We start from the raw sequence: 27,934 nt of genomic DNA, 5'->3' as shown, positions 1-27,934 counted from the left end.
GCAAATTTATGAATGAAACTGTGCAAAGAGGATTTAAAAAGGGCTCGGCAGCAAGTGTTCAGGGGTCTGGATGCAGCCTGCCACCAGGGTAGCATGAAATCATTTGATAATTACACCATAGCCAAGGTGGATTAGTGTACCATAAAAATATAGGGCTGCATTATTTTTATTTATATAACAGATGGATCCTAGAAAGAGACTTTAAAAAAACATGAATGCAACACCATGCCACTGTTGACAGAGGATTTAGAAGTGTTACAATACAGCCGGGCCAAAAAAACTGGGAAATGTCACCATTCCCTTCTCTCTTTTTTCCTGTCAAGGAGAAGAAAGCTGAGAAACAAATGTTTTAATGATATGCATTCCATGCTGGGATCACTTAGGAAGCATTGTCAGAAAGGAAAGGTTGCTGTGGATAGGTGGTTTACTTCTCAGCTCCTTGCTTGAAAGGATTTAAGCTTAGAGGGAAGCACTGTAATATTTTGCTGTATGAAAAATTCAGCAGCCTAAAAGATTCTGCTTACAGCAATTGCCAAGCCTCTGCTTTATCCTGCAGGGCTTGTCAGCATTTGAACATTATTTAGCTCTTAATTTACTCCTCACTCTTCGAGTTAGACTGAAGTAGTCCACTTCCACATGTATTTGAACTGGTAGCAGGCATTTTCTTTTGTGTTTATCTCAACTTTTCTATTTCTATTTCTATTATTATTATTATTATTATTTGTTATATACCGCCCTTCATCCAAAGATCACAGGGTGGTTCACAACATAAAAATACAAAATGAGAACACAAAATACATAATAAAACAAAAACTAACCAATAACCTCACCCAAAACATTTTAAAGGCCACAGAATGTTCATCAACCAAAGGCCTGGTTATTGAGAAAGCTTTTCACCTAGCGCCTAAAGATATGTAATAAAGGCACTAGGCGAGCCTCGCTAGGGAATTAATTCAAACTGGCAATTTTATATTATGGTTGGAATACATGACGTTTCCAGCTTAGACCAAATTCCATCATTATATGGTAAATCATCTTCCTCCAGTTCTAGGATATTTTTGACTATTTTGAAATGGGTTCTCTTCAAAGGCAACAGAATTGGTCCTAATAAAGGTATAGTGCTGTTGTTGCTGTCATTTTTTTCCTAATTGACCAGCATGGCTGCCTGTGTCTTATGCAGCCCTTATTTACTAATGCTGATAATCAGGCAACAACGACAATACAAGATACACTAGTTCCCTGACTAAGCCACTCTTGTTTAAAGAATGTCAGGCATTTTAACAGAATAATATTCCTCTAAAGGAATATACTGCAGAGGCCACATTCAATTACATCTCAGAACCCCTGTGGAAGCACAAGTCTCCAACGTCATCATAGTGTGTGTGTGTGTGTGTGTGTGTGTGTGTGTGTGTGTTTTTTCTGTGTGTGCAGATCAGACCTATTATGGCCTGATCAAAATGCTCATTTCAAAATAGAACTTGTCTGTCTTCTGTCCTCTTTAGGAACTTAGGAAGCAAGAAGTCAACAATACAGCTGCCAGGAGGGAATAGGGCTTAGATAACACAGCTGTGGGATTAGGAAAGAGAGATCAAGAGCAAGAGTGCTCTTTAAGCTTCTACTGTAATTAAAACATGAAATGTGGAACAAATTGAATTTTGGAAGATCAGGTTTATAAAATAGTCAAATTTATTTTTATTTCAGTCCCGCAACAGGAAGATAATGATGGAAACACAAAGGGACAGTGGCCCTATATGTATGTTTAACCATTCACTATCAACATTGAACATATTTCTATTAAACAAACTTGATGATAGTCAACTATCATTGCTAGCAGTGACTGAGTCCTGTACATTAGTCAATAACCGATTCAAATTGGGGTGTTTACTGGTGCAAAAGTAGTCTCCCTTATTTGGTAACTAGAATAGAAACTTCCATGTTTAACTCCACATTCATGTACTTGTTAATTTAAAACACTGTGTTATCTTTCCAAAGGCAAAACTGACTAAAGAAACTCTATGTTAGCCTTTAAACCATGGGTAGGCAAACTAAAGCGGGACGCAGGTGGCACTGTGGTCTAAACCACTGAGCCTAGGGCTTGCCGATCAGAAGGTCAGCGGTTCGAATCCCTGCAACGGGGTGAGCTCCCGTTGTTCAGTCCCAGCTCCTGCCAACCTAGCAGTTCGAAAGCACGTCAAAGTGCAAGTAGATAAATAGGTACCGCTCTGGTGGGAAGGTAAATGGTGTTTCTGTGCACTGCTGTGGTTTCGCCAGAAGCAGCTTAGTCATGCTGGCCACATGACCCAGAAAAACTGTCTGCGGACAAATGAGTAGAATGTGTGTTTTTATTTAAAATGCATCTCTGGGTTATTTGTGGGGCATAGGAATTCGTTCACTTTCCCCCCCAAAATATAGTCCGGCCTCCCACAAGGTCTGAGGGACAGTGGACCGGCCCCCTGCTGAAAAAGTTTGCTGACCCCTTAAACACCAAAACCAAATGGATGAATGCTTTTATGCCAGGGGCACCAATGCAAAAATGTGCCCACCCAGCAAAAAGTTTCAGTAAATATCCATTTAAAAATACACAATGCACAAGAGGCTCTTTTCTCTTCCTACTCAGTTCTGGCTCAAGCTTTCCTACATCAAACATATTTGCTTAAATATGCTAACATTTCATTGGATATCAAGGCTGCTCTGATCAAGGCAAAGGTGCAAAGAGCTTCTTTCTGTCAGTGTGACAATGGCTGATGTAGTTGCTTTTTCCTGGTTTGACGGTGGGAGCATGTTGCACAATTTTGTGGTCCCTTTTCTTTTAATGTTTTTAGATCTGGCAGCCATTTTGTGACAGGCACTCACAGCACTTTTTCAAAATTCCAAACATGCCCACTGATCTGAAAAGGCTGGCAGCCCCTGCTGTGAATGTCAAAGAAGATATTTCTGATATTTTCCCCTGTTGAAGGTAAAATTTTGAAAAGTGTCACAGGCATACTTCTAATGTCAGAACAGACATTTGTGATAATCTGACACATGAGCTGCAGTAAAAGGTCAAAGGGCTCTACAAGAAGTACCTCGCATATTCATGTCAGAAGGATCCCATGCATCCTTTGACCATTTGCTGGAGAATATGAGCAGAAAGAGCTATTATTGCACTTATGTCACAGGCATCTGGTTAGCCACTGTGAGAACAGAATGGTAGAAGAGATTAACTTTCTGTCTGATCCAACAGGACTCTTAGGTTATAAAATTGATAGGGCGATATTCCTTTCAGAGGTCCTCTATTTAAACAGCCTCTATTTAAAGTTTGGGGATAGAAACACAGTATCTTTGAGAGGCAAGAATGTTTTTGATCTTTATTATCCAGGGTAAAATGTGACCATTTATGTTGCACATTCAGTGGGAACAATTCAGAAAGATGGTTTAGCATAAAAACAGAACTCTTTTACTTGATTTTAAAAAAAACAACCCACCACCATCCATCATTGGTCAGCTGTGTTGCAAAAACTCACTCAAGGATTTTTGTAACACAATATAAATGAAATACACCAGTGCAGTCTAGTTGCATCGAACACTTTAAAGCACTAGAAGAAAAAACTAATCTATAATCTATAGTGCCTGTTTATTAGATAAGTGAATATAACATGCAGAGTATGCAGAAAGTGATAGCAAACAAACTGATGTGACTTTTGCCTTAGTATTTTTTTATTATCATTGTAATTTAATTGCTTGCAAGAGGCAAATTCTAGTACCAGGGATTCTCAAAGGCAGGGTCAAAGTACATGAGATTATTCTGTCCTGTCAATCAACCTGTCTACCTTTAACATTTCACAAGCTGTTTTGTTATTTTGCTGCAACAGACTCAACACAAGTACTTCCCTGCTCCCCCAAGCATCTGGCATGGTGGGACAGTGCTACAGAGGTGCCCTCCTGATACTGGCATGGCTGCTTAGAGGATGGGGTGGTGTAGAACAGTAGCGAGGGTGGGGCTATGAGTACAAAAGCTAGTTTGGTTCCACCAGTGCACCTGTGCGGTCCTGACCTTGCTGCCACCTTGTCTCACCCTTGCACCATCTGGGTGAGCAGCAGCAATGCTGGTGTCGAGAGATCAGCTCTGCCTCACAATAGCAGCTGCTGGAAATAGTTCAGAAGCTGAATAATACAAAGTGATTACATATAATATTGTTTTCTTGATTTCACAACACATATTTGATCGAACTGGTCAGAGAAAGTCATTTGATCAGAGAGAATCATGTGTCACTTGCTGTTACAAACATCATGTAACCCATCTCTTTTGTTGATTTTGTTCTGAGAAGCCAACTTCCATAATACATCAAAAACTGCTTCTGAATTTATCCTGGCAGTGGAACAGACTCCCTCAGAAAGTGGTGGAGTCCATTGGTGGTTCTTAAGCAGGGGTTGGGTGGCCATCTGTCATGGATGCTTTCAGCTGAGATACCAGCATTGCAGAGGATTGGATTAAATGACTCTCAGGGTCCCTTCCAACTCTACAATTCTATGATTCTGTGAAAAGTAGCTTGAAATGCAATGTAGGGAAATTATCACTTGAGAAAAACGATCAGTCACCCCCAAACTATATAGAGAGCTAGTTGTATATTTCTCTAGATGGTGGATATTCTCCTTAAGAGACACACAAATGTCACACATATGATATGCTATAGAAGGCAAAAGATTTATTTTTCATATAAAATGTGTTTAAATGAAAGGAAAGGGAAACACTTTTTAAATTTGATAAACTGGTGTAAATCAGTTTGTCATACTGTTTTCAAGATGCAGCTATTGCTAATGTTTAACTTGGATACTGTCAAATGGCAGATCTATATTTCCTAGCAAATATGCTTTTACATAACACCATAAAATATTTAAAATATCATATTTCATAGCAGGGAACATGTTTATATATACAGTTCTCAATATTGAAAATATTTCCCTGATAAACATAACTATATTTATATCATTTGCCTTCTTTTGCATTATCAGTGTGATGTATACTTTCTTACAATTTACTTGCAGTGTCATCCAATGTATATACACTCATAACACAATATTGTCTAGGTATTACGACTACAATCCTATACAAACTTGCTTGGGAAGAAGTCACACTGAACTCAACAGGACATGCATAGCATTTCACGGTACACTATTTGAAGATGTGGGGGGGGGGGTTGGGGGGGACAAGGATAGCGAACATGTAGGGATGTGGTAGGAATCTGTCTACTCTGATTCAAAAAACAAGTTTGTCTAATCCAACCTGGGTGGATCATGACCAGAATTGCCTTAATGATCTTCAGAACCCTCAGTCTGGTAGGTTCATTTACAATGCAGCCTGATGGCTGCCATCTTTTCCTCACCCCCAGCAATTTTCCTTTTAAACTTCTAAAACAGGGCATCCAATTGCCCACAGTCTGAGCACCCAGTGACACCAGGACTTCATGACGTTCCATCTCTCTCAGGGAGAATTGGACAGTAAAAGCATTGCAAGTCCTGTAACACTCAGGAGAGCTTACTGCACACTGAATCAATTTGCGTGGTGGCATAGAGTACCATGCACTAACCACTCAAGCTGAAGGCAGCTGGGTGCCCTGCTTCAGGATTTTTTTGTGGGGAGGGAAAGATTAGAGGCAGTGCCCAACTCTTGGACCACCTGGTATTTATTTTTTTAAGTGTGTTTCTAGGCAGCTTTTTAAGGATTTTCCATTTTAAAAAATCTTCCCAGAAAAAGGAAAGGATAAATTTAGCCCCATAGCTTCTGGAAACCAGGATAGACTGGTCTTTAATGGGTCCATCCATCCCACCTAACCTGGCACCTTCCAGATGTTTCAGATTACAACTCCATTCAGTCCGGCTGAGCATGCCAACTGTCAAAGACAATGACAGCTGCAGTCCAAAATATCTGTTGGTCACCCTGTTTTAAAAAGTGGTGGTGTGGTTGATACAGAATAAATCAGACGTCCACAAAAACAGTTCTGTCTGTTTCATGGCCTCTTTCAAAGGCAATCCCTTTTCTTTTGAAAGTTGGCACATACCACAATTTTTAAAAAATGAAATTAACAACAGGACCAAAATCCTGCAATTTCAGATTTTTTTTGCTTTTGTTTTTATTATGGACTAGTAATAGAAATCTAGCTATAAAAAATTGACCAAAAGGATCCCCTTCCTCCCCAAACCACTAAAGAAGTACTACGTGTATCACCTTTCCATAATGCATAGTTAACTGAATGGGTTCACAGGGGAACACAGATCCATCTTCTAGAACCATCATTAGTTGGACACAACTTCTTCCTTGCAACTAGAGCTGGATCAGGGCTCTTCTCTTTTAGTAGTTCTAAGGGATGGTTCATATATCACAATCAACCAATGATTTGTAGATTTAACAGCTTACATGAATTCTATGACTTCATAAGAACAATGTAACATGAACAAGCAACTTGCAAAGCAGTATGGCAATAACTTCCATGAATGGGAGAATTTGAAAATGCATATTTACCTCTTCACAGCCATTGCTACCATGAAACTGTGTTTCTCTGTTTAAATGTTACACTGCTCCTGTAAGTAGACCAGTCACACAATCTGTTAAATGGCCAATTTTGTTGTATGAACTAACCCTTAGACTATTGTGCCTCATTGGAACGTTCAGATTTTTGTGGGGTTGTGTTCTGAAAATATAACATCAGTGCTGTAAGTTCATCTGTTAAGCAGAGATCCCAGAACACAATCCAGTTTATTTAAATGCTGATTTTTTTTGTAACTGTAGGCAACTGTGTCATCAACATTCTTTGTCCTAACTCAGGGAGTAAAATTAATTTTCCCCAAAGCAGTTGAACACATTGATTTCTTGTAGCATTGTTTCATGACCACTGGCAAGAACAGTCTGTGGGTTCTTGAATAGTATAGCTGACCCAGGTGGAGTTGCCACTGCAATATAGCTGCACATTTCGTCTGTGTAGCCCAAGTTCCCTGCAGCATTTGCAGAATCTTGCATATGTATTGATGTTATAATTATATATGCTTGCAGAAGGGCATTTTCCATCACAGGAAACAATATTTACCTGGAAATAAGCAGAAAAATAACTTACTGTGCTAAGAGAAATGGCTAAATGGCTTCCAACCAACAATAATGCTAAACTTTCAGGGTAACAGAGTGCAAATAGTAGCAGGATACTGCTAGTCATTTACTTACCGGTGTGTTACTTCGACAATCATTCTTGCGTATTGTCATCCTAACAGTCACCTTTTTGCAGAATTTTCCATCTTCCTTGCCTGCAAAGAATGACATGATTAGAAGCCAGTTGATACACCAGGTAAGCATATAGAAAATAAAAGACAAAGACCATGAGCAATGGTCTATGTCATTCAAATTTTGGACTCTCAAAATTATTCTAAGCATTACATTTATTACCAGCACAAATATTCTATGTATCAAAAAATCTAAATATAGATAGGACTGTGTCAGTATAGTTGCCATTGAAATGAGTGGAGCTTGTACCAATGAAGTTCCTGGGGTGGATAGCACCCTAAAATTCACTTTCCAAATCAACAGAAAGCTTAATTCCAAATGTATTTATTTTAAAGTACCAGTGTTTTTAATAATTGTTCTCAAGTAAGAGCTCAGGACTATAATCTAGGGCCCTAGTCTTAAATTACTTACTGCTAAGTAACCTCATGAATGTGAATAGGTCTATCTCAAAATGTGGAAGTAAACTATCCAAGTATTTTCCAAAAGCACTTAACATAATTTAATTCAGCTGAATTCAATACTACTAAACTGGTGTTACATAAAAATAAATATGGTGTGTACATGGCAACATTCATAGTGCCAAGTCTACATTAATTACACCATCATATTTTGGGTAAGCTATTTGAAGATTGCACTCTAAGGGTTTCACACTACGACAATTGCACAACATGATGTGACATGCCAAATCAACACAAAGCCACAAAGGCAACAGCCACCAATGCCAAACTGTGTAATAGGGAACTAGATAGATAAGATGGAGAAACAGTGCAATTTGGAGGCAACTTTCCTATGCATGATACCCCACTCCAAATCTTCAACACCAGCCCAACTATTTTAGATAGGAGTTACAAATGAATAACAGACAGGCTGCATTACAAGCTAGGATTTGTTTGCAACATATGAGATACCACTGTTCTTACATTGGCACAAACTCCTGAATAACACCAGTATTCACAGAGGTATTTTATTGCTATTATTCTCAGTTCAAGCTACAAGCCTTTTAGTTGAGAGTGGCCCATCAGTGAGACCACCTTCACATGCAGCCGAGCTATTTCTTCAGGCTGCAATCCTTCATAGCTAGAAGCTACACATCACACTGCAGCCAACTGCCTTGAGAATATGGTTGGACAGGTGGCATAAAAATATTTAAAATAAAACAAACAAGTCAACATGAACAATTTGCTTATTTACTCCCAATCCAATAGGAACTCTGCCAGAAGAGAGAGTGTCAATTGTATGGAGAAGACTTTTGTGAAGGATTATTGCACTGTTTCTGGTTTGCAGTATTTCTCATTGAGCAACTACCAGACCACATAATTATTTTTAGAAATGTTAAATAACAGATGATAATATTTAGCCATTCATTCAGCATATACCCAAGGAGACAGTGCTGTACACATATGCCATACTTTCTGGATAAGTGTTATTTTAACAGCAAGCTTTAACAAGCAAAGTGATTAGTTTCTATCTTCTACAGCACTATGGAAATTACTGGAAATAGCAAGCAAAATAACCATGCAGCAAGCTAAAATACTACGCAGATGCTTACTACCAACAGTACATTGTTGGCTAACAACAATGCACTGCCCATACAGTGCAAAATGAAAAGATATGTGAGCAGATCTGAAAAAAATCAGCAGTTCATACTACAATACAGCTTATTTCAACCAGATGTTGTGACCTGAGGGCATGATGCTCCTATGAGGGAGTACATTGTTGGAAATCAACAATGGTTCTGTCTGGTTTGTTCCTACTGATTTCCAAGAATATGTACCTGTGTTACAGCTAGCACTAGGTACAGGAGTGACTGGGCTAACGGGGAATGGGAGCAACAATGACATTCCAGAACCTAATAAGAATATTACAAATCGAACACATTATATATGATACATAGATGCACAAACATTAGGGAGGAATTCAGTGTTGCGCTAAGGCATTCATTCCTTCAAGGTACATATTTTGGCTCTACACTCCTGTTCCCCATCCCACTGTTCCAAGAGTTCTCCCCGTTCCCCCATGATAATTGGGGGGAGGGGAATGAGGGTGAGGAAATCATTCCATCAAGGAAACATAATTGCCTGCACTGACAGAGCCTCTTAGTGCTACTTTGAATTCCTTCCTGAGTTTAAATAATATTTTCTTGTTTTATATTTAAAATAGGTTCTTGCTCTTGTGCATGTAACTTTCTTTTATATGTAGTAGTTGCTAAACCATTTCCTTCTCCTTAAATTACACACAGTAATATCTTATTTATTTTTTCATGTTTGTGTCCCATTTTTCTTCCAGGGAGCTCAACATGGAATATTTTAATAATTGTATTGTACTGACATGTTCATATTACTGCAAGTATATTGCATTGCTATGTACATACAGTAATAATATAATACATGAGCATTACCAATTCTATCCACTCAACAAATCTACAAGGTAGGTTTAGGCTGAAGTAAAGTTGTCCAAAGCTACCCAAAGTGCCTCATGACTGAACACAGATTTGAGCCCAGATCTTCCAAGGTGAAGTCTGACACTCTAACCACTTCACAATAGCCACAACCCAAGACATGTACTGTTAGTCTATGGATTTTGGTCTAGATGTGGAACTACATGAATGTAGTTCCTTTGAATGTTTACTTGGAAATAAGTCCCACTGAGTTCAAGGAGATTTACTCTAAAGTAAGTTAGCATAGGATTGCAGCCTATGACATAAACATATACCCAAGTGATTCTGGGCTTAGTAAAAATGTGAATATCTGTGAAATTATGAAATGAATAAGTTGACAACTCCTTTGTACCATAAAACGAAGATACTGCCTACATGATTAATTCGTCCGGCATATTTAAACAAAATATTAGTAATAGTTTCTGCTTTTCACAGTGCCTCTACTTCTGTAATGTGTTAACTTCAATTTGAGGAATATCAAAGAGAGCTGATATCAGAAAACAAAGAGCCACATTTTCATGAACCTCAATTCTACGTGTCAAGTTATATTTTGAAAATGACACTGTTCTCTTTATTTTCTTTTAAATGTAAATTAAATAGCTTAAAATATACCACATATCATAGACAAATATGCCCCTACTTTATTATTAATAATTTCTTGGCAAACTGAAACCATGAGAAACTTTATTTCACACACACACCCTGCAACAGCTTTTGTAAATTGTAATGGGATTTCAGCTGCAGAATTTCCTGATGAATTATGTCCCCATGTAACAACATTATGGCTTTCCTTTTCGTTTTTTATTTATCCTGTAAGTTTATTTGTTTATGACTGTTTGGTTCTGTGTTGGTATTTTAAATAGTAATAGTTTTAAATAGTAAAATCTTCAGCTAAAGGAAATAAACAGCAAAGCTCATTTAAATAAACTAAATGACCATGCAACCAAACTAATATTTCAAATCATAGTGAATGAATCATTGATTAGCAATTTTCCAGGTCTTGCCCCACTCCCAGCTGGTTGGTCTGATTTGTGAATTATGATTGAAAGAATCACTACTGGTTGCAGAAAAGTAGCCTTAGATTCAGTCCCAACCAGCGAAAATAACACAGGTGTCATTCTAACCTTAGTAAATATTGCCTTAACTCAGACTGAATCTATATTAGTTTTACTGGCAATAGTAGACAATGCTATCACCTGTGTGATTTTTTTACAGTCATTCACAATCTCATACTAGGCACACAATGATCTAAACAAAACATGGGGGTAAATTTCATTGATTTAAATGGCACATGATCTCTTAATAACTAAAGTTAAGTTCAGAATGTTACTGCTATTGTAACTATTGGGTAAACCAATTTTATTCTTGTTATTGTTAGTGCTGCTTATTATTTAGATGTTTCAGAAGGCAACCAGTACCCCTCAAAACTCTCTCATATGTACACCATTATTGATGTTTTGGTACTTACATGTTTTGCAGCATCCTTCTAAGAATGGTACAATATATCCTCCAACCTGAATTTGTATTAAAAAAAAGTCACTACCAGTATGAAATCATTTTTAGCACTAATTCACAGGTTGTAGTAGTAGTAGAGATGAACTATTGGAAGAGCGCTTAACTGCACTATTAGGGAAACTAAACAGTAAATAAACCAGAATCTAGAGAATAATACAATATTTATTTTAACTGAAACAAATTATGGTTACAGCGTGATGCTGCTAATGCCAATGTTGCAGGTTCAATCCCCATATGGGACAGATACATATTCCTGCATTTCCAACTCTACAGTTCTGTGATTCTACAGTTCTGTGATTCTATTATTACATTTTAAAAAAACCAGCTTAGATTCAGCGTAACGTTCACTCTTAACAAAACTCAGATCAAACTGATTAGGAGCAACATAGCAAGGCTGCTCTTGAAAGTCTACTTGAGAGGAAAATGTAAGTATAATCCTCTAGGGACTTTGCCTGCCCCTCTGAACTGCATGGGAGTGACACAACATTGCTTTCTTCCCATCATCTGTAGAACACTTCTACACCTGGTAAATCAATGAGCAGTCACAGTGCTCACTGTAGAGGCTTTTTTACCTTTATGGCTCTGAAAAGACTCTCTCTCTCTCTCTCTCTCTCTCTCTCTCTCTCTCTCTTTCTTATTTATTTATTTATTTGCATCTATATCCCTCTTTTGTTCCAAGGAGTTCATGGTGGTGTACATGGCTCTCCCTCTCTCCACAACAATGCTGTCAGGTGGGTTAGACTAAGAGGTGGAGACTGTCCCAAAGTCACCCAGTAATCTTCATGGCTGAATGGGGATTTGAATCCTGGTCTCCCAAGTCCTAGTACCTACAGGCTAACCACTTTATAGCACTGGATCTATGGTAGTTTACATTACATATAGCTCTATGGTAATTATATTACCATGATGTTGCGAGCATCCCTGTTTCCCCACCAGTGCTGCCCAGGGGTGTGGTGGGCACACAGAGACTTACAGTGTGGCGGTTTTGTGATCTATATGTTAAGTAGATCTAAATGTTACAGCCAGGAGAAGGGTCACTCACCAGAGGGAGGACTGATTTCAACAGCATCCCATTCCAAAATGCAAAGTCTAACCTGTGTTCCGGCTCTTTAGCCTTTACAACCTTTTGTTCCATCTTGTTGCAATAAATGGAAGTGTCCAGAGGAAGCAAAATCAAAGCTTTCAAAATCGAATGCAAAATGGATGAATCACTGACCTTCACACATTCCGTTTCATTAAACGGTGGACAGCTGATGGCTGATGTAATTAGAACAGGTCCAAATGGCGTGTTTGTGCAGTCGTATCTGACACAGTTCGAAATCCAACTGGTGCCAGGCTATTTTGAGTATTTAAAATAATCATCAGAAATACAAACACTTCAAAAACCAATCGAATTTGCAGTTTTTTTAAAAAAACACACACAAAGAAACTTGATTTAAGGTCAAAATAAGCAACCTGCTCGCACTGAGGGAGCTGTCACTGACATTCCTAATACCAAATACAATCAGTACTGTGCCTTTCTGAGAAACAAGACTTCCAGATGCATCCACGAAGTAATACAGTTCTGCACTGTAGCAACCTTGGTTTATTATATTTCTTATTCCCACATAGTCCTGTGATAGACCAGCATAATTCAATGTGACTTCTGAAAGATTACATAACTCTGTGTGGGGTGCAAATTAGTAGTGAAAGTATTGTTGTTTCTCCCCCGTCCCACCTCTTGTGAAGAGAAGCCAAAGCCTACATACTGTTAAAGAGCTGTACTATTCCTCTACTACAGGCATCGCCAACCTGTGGCCCTCCAGATGTTTTGGCCTACAACTCCCATCATCCCTAGCTAACAGGACCAGTGGTCAGGGATGATGGGGATTGTAGTCCAAAACATATGGAGAGCCCAAGGTTGGGGATGCCTGCTCTACTATCTATAGTGCTCTTTATTGATCTTACAGTTGTTGATTTTCCCACCTTAAGATTTTTCAATAAAATGAAATGATGGGAAGAAGAATGGCCAGCAACTGCATTTGGTCACTAGACTCAGCACTTACCCATGTCCTTAAGGCAGCTGGGAGGTTGATGCTGTGCAAGCACACTGGTGGAGCCAATCTTGCACTCCTGCTGGCTGGTGTGTATGCATGGCACCAACTGCCTCACTACCTTGCCCTCTCCCTCACAATAAAAACAGTGACTCCATTGTCAGGAGGCCAGGTGAGTAGCATCATCCCACCACGTCATTCAGTACTATCCAGGTAGCTCCCATCATACATAGCTATGCCATCACCAGAGTAGGAATGTGCAACTTCATGTTTCCTAAATTTGTTTCACTAATGTAATTTGAGCACAGATTGCTTGCTCAAAAAATTCCACAACAGGTTTTTTGGTTCGGAAGCACAAACTTAATTCAGCACTTACACTTAGTAACCAATGAGAGCTACTCTCCCTCCATAAGAAAAACTGTAAGTACGAATTTACCTTAAAATGTGAAACTGTTCCATTGCTGAAAGAGTGAACACAAGACACATTCTTGCATTTTCCACAACAGGTTGTTAAATCCTCTGGAGGTTCATAGACTTCATTCTGATAAAGTAAAGGATATCATTTCAAATATAGTTCAAATCAGGAATTAAGATTACAAACATGTATTTTTATTACAATATTCCATCGAACTCTGTCATAATCATAGTATCTAACGGTTCTATTAAATGTATTATTGTACCTTAAATAAATGTACTGCTACTATTACTAGGAGACCAGTGTACTTCAATGGCCCTTAGACTTGCATATGGGGAAGCTGGGTTCATGCTGTGGCTCAGCCACTTTGAAATTGATTGTGGGCCTTTCAACGTGATCAGTTTTTAGCATGATAAATGTACAGTTCATACACATTTGTTGTGTCCAAGAAAAGATTATCTTCTGTTGCCAAGATGCCGTGATACAATAAAACCAGGATAACCTGGTTAATGTCCATCAGTTGAGGCAACAACTTCTTAAGTTCTGCAGAGAAGTCAAGCATGGCTATTAAGTTTTAATTCATGCTGTGGTTCGACTTCTGTTTGCTCATGGCAATTACTCAGCTTAAACAGTGAACTATGCTTGCATTTTCTAACACATTTATGTGTATCACATGCACATTCATGTTTACGCCACTAAAGCATACATAAAATGACTTTCTGTATTCCATATTAGCAAAAACATGAGCGTTTTCACAATTAAATTGTATTTATGCATAGTGCAATATTCCAACAAGCCTTTGTCCAACACTAATAGCATGATATCCTGTCCTCATAGAAAGGATTGTTGGCTGCATTTGCTGTAGCAGAATAGTTATAATGATGCTCAGTTTCTTGTTTGTTGTACAGAAGCTCTTCAAGCCTCAACAAACAGATACAATATCAATTGATTCAATATATGGGGAAATTTTCACCAGGAACAAAATGCATTGTATCAATTGATTAATTTATGTAATGTTCGGTAAATATACTCTACATTTCTGCAGCTTGCTTTGATCCTTGAAACTATTACCTATGCAGAGGAGTTAACTTCTAACAGCAAGTATTTACTTTTGTAGAACAAATCATAGCAGCATTAAAACATCTGTTCTTATAACTGAATGTTATCAATGGGTCAACCACTAATCCCAGTTTTCAAATAAGACCTCTTGTTATAAGACATCAGAGATTCTGGGTGGGGAAATTAGTGCAACTGCACTAGTTTCCTTTATTCTTAATAAAATGATTTACTTTAATTATTCCTATCTGCTGTTCTATTTTACCAGAGAAAACCCAAAGTTAAATTCTAAACTTCTTACAGATTTGCACCTTGCCGCACAATCTATAGTGGATATATTTATCCGATAGTACTTGGTAACAGGATCAACTATGCTTGTGCAGTAGGAAGTGTGGCAAACACCATCAGATGAGTGTTCAACAATGGACTGTCCTGGATGCAGAACACCTCTCTCGCTGCTTAGGCACACTTTGTCTCTTGCTGGAACAGATTTCCAAAAACAAAGTACATTGGAGAAAGTTAACTGAAATAATCAAAACCGATGACAATTGATGCTTCAAAAGAAGAAAGAATAGTGAGGACATAATACTTTTAGACCTTCACAAATATCATTTGGCTTATTCGTGAAAGTGAGTCAACTGAATCCATTTTTATCTATTTACTTTATGTTGGCTCATACTGGTTGCCTCTTAAAAAACCAAAGGCCACATTCATTAAACATATCTGCTCAGCTTTTCTTGAAAGCATAAAAAATATGTAGGAATATTTTCTAAGAATGATTTCCTTAGAATAATGAGAAACTATAGATTTAGAACAATTTATATCTATTATACTAACACTGATTCTTTAATAATACTAATAATAATAATACTACTAATAATGCTTCCAATCCTTCTACATAATGCATATGAAACTGGTTTGTCTTCCACTTCTGCTTCATCATGGTTCATTGTTTCATACAGACAAATGTGTTGATATTAATTATGGCTCATTTGAAATAAGCTATCTTGAAACCAAGCTGGCTTGTTTCAAGCAGATGATACTTAACGTTAGCTACTGTGTGCAAGCTTGGATAAAGCAACAAACTGGTTAAGCAAAATGGGAAGTAAAAGCTTACAAACCTCTGGAAGGGGAGGAGAGTCTGTCCTAAACTACGGTGCAGCACGATGTGTGAATGTGGCCATAGCCTTGAGTTAAATAGGATAAATTAAATGCTTTTTTTCAACTAAAAATCTTGTATACTTACAACACTTGTACTTAGTGCAGTGACAAACATTTTCTGTGCTGTTCTGGAATTGTTCATCTATAATCAGTTTCTCTCCCTGTCCATAAAAGAAGAAAAATACAATTACTATGTCATTAATGTTGCATTTCAATGTCAGTGCTACGAAGCACAGCTTTTAAATATAGCTATATTTATTCCACTTGTAATTCTTCATTTTGTTGCTTAGTAATAAAGTCCTTTGAAAAGTGTAACTTAAGCTACACTGGGAGGTAAAAGTCTGGTTTCATAGCAATGTTTAGAAATATGGAATGGAAAAGGTAGCCTCTGCCTAGTGGCTACTTTATAGTATACATGCTCAGGGAACACAGGTCTAAAAATAATACAATATTTCTTCCTCTCAGACTGTTTATTTTTACCGGTATATGTTCAAACATTAAGTATACCACCCAATCTTATAATAATCATTTAAAAGTCTGATTGGATTCATTGCACTTATTCCTAATTATGCACAGGATGTCTTAGTCAAAGGGAAATTACATGCAATTCACTGCATACTAAAAGGCAATTTCTTTGTCAATGTTTGCTAAAAGCAATAGGTGTCATCCATTTCTGATGTTCCACTTATGCACCAGACTTCTGCATCTACAAATGGGACTTCCCATTCCTCTCCTACCCCAACGCCCTCCTCCTAAATGTGCTCTGGAGTTTTGGGGAAGTCCTGCTGTGTCTGCTGGTGTGATGTTGGATCTCACCCATCATTCCTAATCCTGAGCTATGTGAGCATTTGGATGCTTTCCTGCTTTCACAAACAGAAGCAGATGCTGCATCAATATACTGCTTACTTACTGCAAATGTTCATTCCAGGGAACTGAGCAGAAAGTATTTAGGAAACAGAGTTAAGTCACCCTACCACCCAAAGCAGACAAGGTCACATGATGCAGAAGTGTAGAGAATATGTAGCTCCTGTGTTTCCACCCACAACCCCCTTTCTGACCAGTGTGGTGTAGTGGTTAAGAGCGGTAGTCTCGTAATCTGGGGAACCAGGTTCGCGTCTCCGCTCCTCCATATGCAGCTGCTGGGTGACCTTGGGCCAGTCACACTTCTTTGAAGTCTCTCAGTCCCACTCACCTCACAGAGTGTTTGTTGTGGGGGAGGAAGGGAAAGGAGAATGTTAGCCGGTTTGAGACTCCTGAAGGGGAGTGAAAAGCGGGACATCAAATCCAAACTCTTCTTCTCTTCTTCATATCTGTGCAAGAGGCATAGCACTCTCCCAGAACTGACATGGCCCAAAGAAGAGGTAGGAAGCTATTTGCCCCAAGCCCATCAAGCTGAAAAAAGGGTGCAGCTGGATGTCTCCTGCATACTCCTCTGAAAGAACATTTATGATAAGCAACCTGGTTGGTGAGCAGGAGCTACCCAGGAAACAGAGGGATATATGCCCAAGATCAGCCAGGGAGGGACAAATTTATTGCCAGATCCCTTTATGTCTCCAAGGGAGGCGGCTACAGAGGCAGTTGCTGCCCTACTGGAGTGAGCTGAGATATTTAATAATGTTGAAAGACTTTGGCCTCATGCACCTTGGTGATGCAAACACACAGCCAATGGGCCAATGGGAACATGTTGATTTCCCCTCCTCATCTGGGGTGAAAGGATACAAAAGTGAGTGAGAATTATGAAATCGTTCAGTTTTATGAAATCAAACTTCCTGGGCCCTCCTGACATCTAATATATGGCATGTCTATGTGGGGCTTCCCTTGTGCTTGATCCAGAGGCCGTGGTTAGTGCAGAGTGCTGCAGCACGATTGCTGACAGGAGTGAGGCCTTGTCAGCATGTAACACTTGTGCTCAGAGATTTGCACTGGTTGCCGATCTGCTACTGGGCCATGTTCAATGTGTTACCATTAGTATACAAAGTCCTTAACAACTTGGGACCAGTTTACCTACGAGATTGCCTTGCTCCACATGTGCCCACTCAGTTGCTTCAATAGCTAGAACTGGCACTACTACAGGTACATTGTAGCTGTACAGGTACAGGTACATTGTACATTGTAGCAGGTACTACATTGCTTTGAGTCCTACCCTCCAGAGCATGAGAAAACAAGCTTGCTCCACCTTCCATGTGACAGCCTTTAAGATATTTGAAGATGACTATCATATCTCCTCTCAGTCTCCTCTCATTCTTGTTCAACAATATAAATAATGGCAACAAATTCAGTCTATGTCAAATATGACTGGAGTCAAAGATGGACAGCACAATTTGCAGGCAGTTCATTGTATTAGAATAACATTTAAAACGTGTTTTAATAGGATTTCCTCCTTACCAGTTTACACTGAGGCTTAGGAACAGTTTCACATGCACATTCTAAAATGGGAAAGGGAAGTGACAGAATAAATGTTCATACACTTTCATGAATGCAAGCAATCAACAGACAAAATTATTTCCTAAAATGATGCAGTTCAGCGTTTGCCAGGCATTCCATAAACAAGTCTTGTAGCACCTTAATTACTAGCAGATTTATTGTGGCACACACTTTATGGGCTAGAGCAGGCATAGGCGAACTCAGCCCTCCAGATGTTTTAGGAATACAATCCCCATCATCCCTGACCATTGGTCCTGTTAGCTAGGGATGATGGGAGTTGTAGTCCGAAAACAGCTGGACGGCCAAGTTTGCCTATGCCTGGACTAGAGTCACTTCATCCTACAAAAGCAGTATCCTCAACAGTCATCCAGTTTCTCTAAAGTTTTATTCCCCTGAGACAGAGCATTCTAATCTTCTTCATTCTCAAATAATGTTCAAATTTCCTCAGATGTTTAGTGGATGTAGGATTGAGCTTACTTTATTGTTATGAAGGGGGCATGGATAGTGCACACATCTTTCCCCCTTTCCATTAAACACTCTGCAATCTCCCCAGCTGCCCACTCTTCCTGCTCTGAAAAAGCCCCTGTCTCAGCTGGGGAGCAGTAACCTTCCTGATCCCCAGCTGAGCTGTGCAAACAAGCTGCATTGTGCCAGCCTGCAAGCACCTGGGTGAAACCGCCTCTCTATAAGACATCTCAATTGGCCCACACCATAGTTAGACTACTGATGGCTCCAGACATAGCTAGATTTTCAATATTAATTCAACATTGCCTTTTTATACTACAAGATAAATTGATGTAACCTAATTAAAGGACATTGAAAAGAACTGCACTTACCACATGTACGATATGGACAACACTTTTCTGGGCTCCATACTTCTACCAAGGACATCCCTAATAAACACTTAAATTCAGGACAACGGTAGGTTTCACAAACTGCAAGTTAAAAGTGCAAAGAAAGAAATGGTGTTGAATGTTCAAGCAGGGAGAGCATTTCCAAAACTCACGACCAAAAATAAAATGTTCAGCAAAGCATAAAGCACATTCTTCATATATACTTCACACAAAATTTTGTTTATACATTGAATCATAGTTATTTGGTTTAATAAATTAAAGACATTTTTAAGAGACAGGGATAGCATCTCTTGGTAATAATTCCATATGCTTATTCCATGACTGCCTTAAAATGATTAGGGTAGATTTAATAAGCTTGTCTGTTAATGAAAATTCTGTATTGTTCATCATTTACAGCACTGAAAAATCATTGCAAACAATTAAGAAAGCCTCTTGAGAAATCATCAACTCACTACACTGGTAAGCAGGACAACATCTGTCTGTTGTGTTGCCTTCCACAGTAAGCACTTCTCCTTCCTGGCACACTGGAATTTGATCAGAGCAAATACCACATGCTGATAAAAAGAGAAATATTAAATTATTAGAAAGTACATATACATGCCATTTGTTTTCAGTTTTCTGTAAGTGCAAAAATTCTACCTCAAAGGATTGATGAAACTACAATGAAAAGTTGAGCACCACCTAATTTCACTCCTGAATGCAGAACTGTCAACCTTACGTCTAGTTAGAGAGTCAGTATGAGAATGAGATTGGTGTCGGACTTTTGGCTGCCCCAATCATGTGACTTTGATTGTAAAAAGAAAGAGGTCAAATTGGGTGGAGAAGCTTAATTTAGTTAAGTAGTTTTTTATTTATTGGGAGAAAGACTTTGCATAGCTTAAAAAGGGATCAAGTATAGGTGCAGTATTGCCACAGAAACTAAATAGCACCCCTGTAACCTCAAACCACTCAGAGGGTGGAGTGCATGCAACAGAATGCTTATTAGTTTTGGATGGGCCTCCAGTTTGGGCTGATAGCGTATAGGATGCTGAATGCACTGGGGGATTTGAGAAGTAGTCTTTCAGGATTGCAGTGGCCACCACGGAAGTGCAGTTGGGCTTTTAGAAACAACTGGAATTCAAAAGATTTGGTGGTGTGGGCCTGCAGGGGGTGGGGGAATTTGAATCAGTTCTGGTTACATTGTATACTTCATTGTAGCTTCTATAAAAGATGTGCCGGCAGGAAGATGGTGCCAGTACACCACTGCATACTGACACATCATTTCTGTCTGTGTAAGGTGTTTTGTTCTATCCCTTAAGTATCCATATTTTGGATATTGTGCAATACAGAATACTGGACTAGGCAGTAGAGCTTCTCTTATACCATTGTGGCATATATTCCTAGACAGTCTTCTTTGCTTACATATTAATCTACAGGCTGTCAATAAGAACTAAATTTGAATACCACAGATATAGGATACACAGCAGGTGCCTTCCACATGGGCAGCAATCAGAGTTTGATCTGCTCGGCAGTTTGGAATCTGTTCCATAGACTCACATTTTGCTGGATCACATTCTGAAACAAACATAATATTCTCATAAAATATATGATATTCCATCCTGAAGTCTCGCTCAGGCGGCTTACACTAAATAATAAAATATAACTACATCTTATTTCCTTCTGCAGTGTAACTAGGAATACTGGAGCAAACTGTGAAATATAGGTCTAGCACGTCCTCTGTATATGTTGGAGCAAGAGCTTCCACATACCATATTGATACAGTTTCTTCAGTCTTGCCTTCCAAGTATCTAAAAATGGATCTGGGACTAGTGCATGGAAAAATGCTTACAGGACAAATGAGCACCGCCAAGACCTTCCCAGGCTTGTTTACCTTTTTGTCTCTGTTTCCTTTTTCCTTTGCAACTGCACATGGCACAGGCTACTTTAGCTCTCAATTTTAGGAACAAGTAATTTAACAGGGGCATGTGCAAAAGCAAACATTTCGGTTCCATACCTCATGGGCAGTGGTGAGCCAAACAGGGCTCTGCTTGGAAGTTGCCATGTTTTGTAGTCCTAAGTCCCTTCCCAGAACAGGGAATGGATTTTCTGAATCAACGGGGGGCAGGGATAATTAGGGTTTTTTAACATAGTCACAGAGGAGCAGGGGAAGGAGGAGACACTGTGCCCCTTCTCCCTCCCGGCCTCACAACCAAGAGCAGGAGGGTTCAGTCCTTACCCTGTGGGAAAGGAACTTGCAAAGGAGCACCCTGTGGCCCACAAGTGAAGGACTCAATCCTACTGGGATTTGCTTCTCAAGCACTTCCCTGCAGGGAAGGCTCTTGTGAAGGGGTACCTTTACTATCCACAGGATTCAGTTCTGCTTAGGTCTGTGTCACTAGTGATTTTCCTGTGGGGAAAATCACCCTGCAGAAATAGACTCCTGCAGACTTGCCTTCCCAATACCCTGCCCCTTGACAACTCAAGATCCAGCATGACCCAACTTGGGACCAGATCTAAGGCTGTCTCTAATTTGGCTGAATCTGATGCCCAGCCCTAATAATAACAGTAAAAAAGGTAAAGGTAAAGGGACCCCTGACCATTAAGTTCAGTCGTGGACGACTCTGGGGTTGTGGGGCTCATCTCACTTTACTGGCCGAGGGAGCCGGCATTTGTCCACAGACAGCTTCTAGGTCATGTGGCCAGCATGACTAAGCCGCTTCTGGCGAACCAGAGTAGCGCACGGAAATGCTGTTTACCTTCCCACTGGGGCAGTACCTATTTATCTACCTGCACTTTGACGTGCTTTCGAACTGCTAGGTTGGCAGGAGCTGGGACCGAGCAACGGGAGCTCACCCTGTCGCGGGGATTCGAACCTCTGACCTTCCAATCGGCAATCCCTAGGCTCTGTGGTTTAGACCACAGCGCCATCCGCGTCCCAATAATAACAGTGGTCAAGGTCAAATATTTCAATAGAGACTCCTTTGCCAGATATTTCAATTCTTCATTCAATACCTACCACAACTGTAGCTAGGACAGCAGGAATCGTCTTGGTAATAGGTTGCCAGTTTCTCTAGGCCCTTGCATTCAGGAATAAATGTTTCACAGAGGCTCTGATTACAAGCTTTTTAGATCACAGCAAAAACAAGAGAAGAATAGGGTTGAATGGCATTAATAAAACTGATTGCATTTGTTGCGTATTACACACACACACACACAGAGAGAGAGAGAGAGAGCGCGCGCCCCCCTAGGACTGATATTTGTAAATGTTTTGTAAAATCCAAGAAGGCTTCAACTTGCTTTGTTGCTTGTGCCACATTAAACTTTTCTTCAGGCAATCAAATAAGTGGGGATAGAGTGCTATGAGAAGCTGTCATACTGCTGTATTCTGTTTATACATAGCTGCACTATGAGGACTTGATATATGGCTCTCAATCTCCATTCCTGTCTTTAATGTTGACTGATTTTTAAGGTTAAAAGGGGCACAAGGTATGCAGTATTCACATTGCAGTCTTATGTAAAGACAGGGTGGCAAAGTGGCTGGCAGCTGTCAATGAGGTTATCTTCCTAGGTGAGTGCTTTTCCTTTCCAAGAAAAAAGCTGGGCTTAAAAGACAGCAAACTGTGCTAGGAAAAGGAATAAGCCTTGAAACCTTAATTTTTTAATTAAAAAAATCCAATTCTCATGTTTTAATTAAAACTTTTGAAACCAGTATTGTTCATGGAAACCTCAGAAATAGAGCAGAAAGCAGTGGCGTTGTGATAAACATCTTATTTGTCACAACTCCGCCACCCCCCCAAATAATCTCAACCGCTTCCTAACACTACTCCTGCTCATCCACCTCCTAGATCAACATAGCACTTTCTTCCTTGCACAGTAAGTATAACCTCAGCACTTGTCAAAATGATGTACCTTATGAAAGCCCACATACTCCTTCCAAACACCTGCAAATTAAGTCATTTTGTGTTAGTTTGCATATATCTTAAATCAAGAAAAACTTGACTATAGTTTATAAGATATCGAAAGTCAGTGGTGCTGGTAAGAAAGTGTATATTAAGGATACTTACTACAAACTTTCTGGTGACAACAGGATTGATCATCTGGTACAATTAAAGCTACTTCCCCAAAACGCTGACATTCCAAGTCATTATTTGCTGAGCAGTTGTACTCCACAGGAGCAATGGTCTCATTGTCAATGCATTTGTGCATGCAGCATCCACTATGGGAGGTTTTCCAAGTCTCACCCAGTGCATGTGGCACTCCAGAAGTGTCTGTACAGGCTAAATTGTTGCCAAAAAAGGGAGGTAATTTATTTATTTTTATAAATGTCTAGATTCTATGACATGTTTATAACTACAGACATAAATAATATATGACCATGGCAGAGAAAAAAATTCCAAATCAATGCTACTTGTCAGGGGTTGGTAAAGCACTGTTACTCAGGAAAGACACCTGAGTCATACTCTCTTTCAGTCTACATTTTCCAGACACAGAATGGACTCCGTGAATCTTTTTAAAAATCTGCATGCACACAAACCAACCATCTATGAGTAATACAAAGAAATGGCTTTTAGACAGATCCCTGAACTGCAGCACTCTGAAAGCAACACTGCTGTTCTTGTTCCTGTTAGGAACTAGTTACATTCATTCTAAGGCCACTGCAGCTCCATGTTCAAAACTGAGTCATCTGAATTCCATCCAGCTGTTCTAATGAGTTATCTGAGGGGAGTAGATTCTGCAGCTTATAGTTATAGGATTGATTTGAAACTTGGTAGTAGCAGAGGTATAATATTTGGGTTAGAAAGGATAAGTGACGGCTTATTTTGAAAAAGTTACGTGTTTGATGGGAGACTTTGGCAAGTCGATGGGTAGTGTGCAATCTTCTTCCACGGGCTTCTGCTGGGGTGCGTTTTTGCTGGGGGGAATTTCTCCAGTTGTACTGTGTGCTTTAGAAAATGGGTTGTAATGTTAGGTTGGGGGACCGACTGGTATGTTGCATTGCCAGGGGCAGCCCTTTCCATTTCACCACCTGAGGCTGCAGCCTTGCTTACTGGGGTGATGCGGTGGCTTCTGGAGAGATCTTGTCAGAAGCTGCTGCTTCTCCAGCAGGGGCAGGTGGGACACCATTCCATGGGATTCTGCTGTCTGAAGCAGCTGCCTCAGTCCACCTCACTGGCTCGACGATTACTCTTGAGTTGTGCAACATGTAGTGTTTATTTAAAAGGCATTTTTGTGGCCAATATTATTTAATGAGATTTCATAAGGGTATTTTGGTGTGTAGATGGTGCGGGAGCCCTGCACATGGCAAGTCAGCTCCTGGATGTAGGGATAGCCTTCTGTATTCGCTAGACATTCATTTATTATTTTTCTCCTTTTTGTGCCACCCATTAAAAATAAGTTACCTGGGTACTGTACACATCCAGAAATCTGTTTCCATTCATACATATGCTGGGTAGGACCAGAATAATTCATCATTACTTGTCAAATGATACAAAATTCAATAGCATATTGATACTTACCACACTTCTCTTCAGGGATGCAAAGCGCAGAGTGTACACGGTGAAGGATGGTCCCTTCTGCGCAAACACACCCCTCAGTCAATATTGAACAAGAGTCTGGATCCTGAAGTTCTGGCTCCATATTTTGACAAGTGCTTGGTGTCTCACAGGCAGATATACAGGCCTTATAGTAGAAACCTTCTGGACAGGGAAAGGCTAGCAACATAATAAACACAGTGTTTAACATGCTTCTTCATGTAATATTTTACATGAGCTAATGTTTCATGTGAACTTGTGCAGAAAAACAGTGACAACACTTTTATTCACTGCAAATTAGAAAGTAAAATTAGAGTGGAAAAATACAGTAGAGCTTAAATTTTCACCTGCTCACATGAATCTCCCCTTTCAACCAATTACCCCAACCCAATTATTCCAGACATATCTTTTATCTTGCAAGCACGCAATTAGAACAGCCAGTGGTTGAGGAGCAGATGGCTGAAAAGTTAAGAACTTCCTCCCCTAAATTGCTTTTCTACTCAGAAGTATCCTTTCCAGTGCTGTATTTTTTGCCATGTGTAGTAGAGGTTTGAGATTTTGTACATATTTCTACTGATTTCTCAACATTATTTCTATATAAATAAGCTTGGACTTGAACCTCAGCATTTTGGCTCAAATTCATTGCTTTGTCCCATAGACTGCACTGCCTTCTCATCTTGCAGTAATCAAAGGTGCACAGCTTGGGAGTCATTTTGGACTCACAGCTGTCCATGGAGGTACAGGTCCAGGGCAGCTGTCTACCAGCTCCATCTGGTATGCAACCTGAGACCCTACCTGCTCACAGACTGTCTTGCCGGAGTGCTGCATGCCCTGGTTATCTCCCGCTTGGACTACTGCAATGTGCTTTATGTGGGGCTACCTTTGAAGGTGACTCGGAAACTACAACTAATCCAGAATGCGGTGACTGAGAGTGGCTGCTGGGACCATGTAACACCAGTCCTAAAGGATCTTCACTGGCTCCCAGTATGTTTCCAAGCACAATTAAAAGTGTTGGCACTGACCTTTGAAGACCTAAACGGCCTCGGCCCAGTATACCTGCAGGAGTATCTCCACCCCCATCACTCAGCCTGGATACTGAGGTCCTCCTCCGAGAGCCTTCTCCTGGTTTCCTCACTGCGAGAAGCAAAGTTACAGGGAACCAGGCAGAGGGTATTCTCGGTAGTGGCTCCCTCCCTGTGGAACGCCCTCCCTTCAGATGTCAAGGAGATAAAGAATTACACAACTATTAGAAGCCATTTGAAGGCAGCCCTGTATGAGGAAGTTTTTAATGCCTGATGTTTTTATTATTTTTTCTGATATGCTGTAAGCCACCCAGAGTGGCTGAGGAAAACTATTATCATCATCATCATTATAGCTATTGCCATCAACAGCAAACACAGTGTCTTTGATGTGAAGTACTTACAGCAATAATCAGAATTCCTCCATTCTATACAGATGTTAAATTTGTTACATGTTGCAACATAAGCAGCCAGTGCTATACATGGATTCTGAATGTATTCGTTATCTTGGACCCACATATCACAAAAGGAATCTGGAGAAACCTTAACACAAAAATAAAAGTCTTAACTTAATTACTGGTGGATAACTGGAGAGAAAAAAAGATCATCATTAGGTGTTTGATGCCAAATAGAAGCTGGTGCAGTTTAATGGGTAAAAGACAGAGTCACCACAATTCTAGGAAGCCCCTAATTATAAACTTGCATCTGTGATAAGCTCACTGTGTAGCCAGCCATAAACAAGTGCTTTTCTCTCTCTCTTCCTCAGCCCTCATCCGCAATATGAAGTATAATAGTGACATAATGTGCATGGTGGCTGTAAGAAGATAGGAAACCTCTAGGTACACAAAAATACAATTTTATTGGGCCCAAAATGTCATCAGGACACAGTAAAACAAAAATGCTTTGTGTTCTCCAACTGGTCACTTCAAGAGATAAAGTTCACATGCAATTAGGTATGGCAAATGTTGGATAATTTCTCTGGCAGTTGAAGAAGCATCCCCAAGATGATGACAAATTATATGTGCTATAAGTAGTCCTTTTAGAGGAGTACATGGTTGACACATCTTTGACATGTTGCTGCACCCTGTAAAGGTGCTAATGTCAAACCCAGAAAATAATCACTAGTTGCTAGAGAATATTAGTAGCAGATGATGTGATGGGGGACTGCTCATCCCACCTCTGGACAATCACATCACTGCTGCTTACTGTGAAGTAGAGGTGGACGGTCAAGGCCACAAGGAAGACTGGTTCTCTTGGCATGTTTGAGCCATGTAAGTATCACTGCCACCTTGCCCTTCCCCCTCTACCTCCTGGTAAGAGAGCAGTCTTACAATGCTGTCTGTTGCTGGTATTAGTGGAGTATTAAAAAATACAAAAAGCAACCATTTATTAAATGCTCTAAATTTATTATTTCTGTGCGCTGCTCTGGTTCGCCAGAAGTGGCTTAGTCATGCTGGCCACATGACCCAGAAGCTGTACGCCGGCTCCCTTGGCCAATAAAGCGAGATGAGTGCCACAACCCCAGAGTCGGTCACGACTGGACCTAATGGACCCTAACCCTAACCCTTTACCCTTTACCTAATATATATAGTACAGTACCTGTACTCTGATAAAAGCTCAACAGTTCTGAAGCTATATGCAGCCTATCATAATTTCCCTGGAATTATTATTGTTGAATAATCACTCGGTTGATATGTGAAATAGGCAAAGCTGTTTGTCAGGGAAACAACTCATAAAATAAATACTTTTGACTCCTTAAATATTAACAAAAACAGATGACCAACAATAAATTTAATTCAAACAGAGGATCAAAAGATAACATACGTAAGGATGGCAGCTGCTGAAGGTTTGGTTCAATAACGTGTTTAAACAAAGGGAACAGTCTGTGACTGAACAGTTAGTTTCATGGATTCTCTGTTCTCCAATATACTTCAATGTGTTTGGCACCTGCCAGCTATCTGTGAAAAGAACTGAAGCACCCACGGTGCTTACGACGGTCCTGTTGGGTAGCATGAGATCATTTGCTGAGATTCCATCACAGAAGCCTGCACAAGAGTACAATATACAGATTAGCATATCTCCATGTACATACTATGGTATTTTAGGACTGGCATCAGTATTATGCTAATCACAGAGTGGCTGCTTGAAACAGCCTCTGTGTAATGACTTTAACCCCATGGCTATTATATTATGCTGAGCTTGTATTTGCAATTTATGTGAAGAATCTCCACTGTATTAGCAACAGCTGCTGACCAAAATCT

At 39.8% G+C, this 27,934-nt stretch overlaps 1 protein-coding gene across 1 annotated transcript in view; it reads right to left on the bottom strand.

Annotated features, from left to right (window-relative positions):
• Positions 1-3,333: 3,333 nt before the first annotated feature.
• The window catches only part of OTOG (otogelin), a 99,616-nt gene continuing 75,015 nt past the window's right edge, over positions 3,334-27,934 (bottom strand). Inside the window, exons 41-56 of the mRNA XM_053392867.1 lie at positions 27,498-27,718; positions 26,078-26,216; positions 24,640-24,834; positions 23,188-23,400; positions 22,140-22,244; positions 20,588-20,698; positions 19,597-19,698; positions 19,127-19,225; positions 18,252-18,292; positions 15,952-16,027; positions 15,007-15,185; positions 13,671-13,775; positions 12,418-12,537; positions 11,155-11,200; positions 7,193-7,272; positions 3,334-7,061 (exon numbers count right to left, since the gene is read on the bottom strand). Of these exons, the coding sequence (XP_053248842.1) occupies positions 6,861-7,061; positions 7,193-7,272; positions 11,155-11,200; positions 12,418-12,537; positions 13,671-13,775; positions 15,007-15,185; positions 15,952-16,027; positions 18,252-18,292; positions 19,127-19,225; positions 19,597-19,698; positions 20,588-20,698; positions 22,140-22,244; positions 23,188-23,400; positions 24,640-24,834; positions 26,078-26,216; positions 27,498-27,718 (2,033 nt within the window). The 3' untranslated portion in view covers positions 3,334-6,860. The remainder of the gene's footprint in view (positions 7,062-7,192; positions 7,273-11,154; positions 11,201-12,417; positions 12,538-13,670; positions 13,776-15,006; positions 15,186-15,951; positions 16,028-18,251; positions 18,293-19,126; positions 19,226-19,596; positions 19,699-20,587; positions 20,699-22,139; positions 22,245-23,187; positions 23,401-24,639; positions 24,835-26,077; positions 26,217-27,497; positions 27,719-27,934) is intronic.

This window comes from Podarcis raffonei, chromosome 1, assembly GCF_027172205.1.
Source record: "Podarcis raffonei isolate rPodRaf1 chromosome 1, rPodRaf1.pri, whole genome shotgun sequence".
Classification (NCBI taxonomy): domain Eukaryota; kingdom Metazoa; phylum Chordata; class Lepidosauria; order Squamata; family Lacertidae; genus Podarcis; species Podarcis raffonei.
This window is presented reverse-complemented; position numbering and strand designations above follow the sequence as displayed.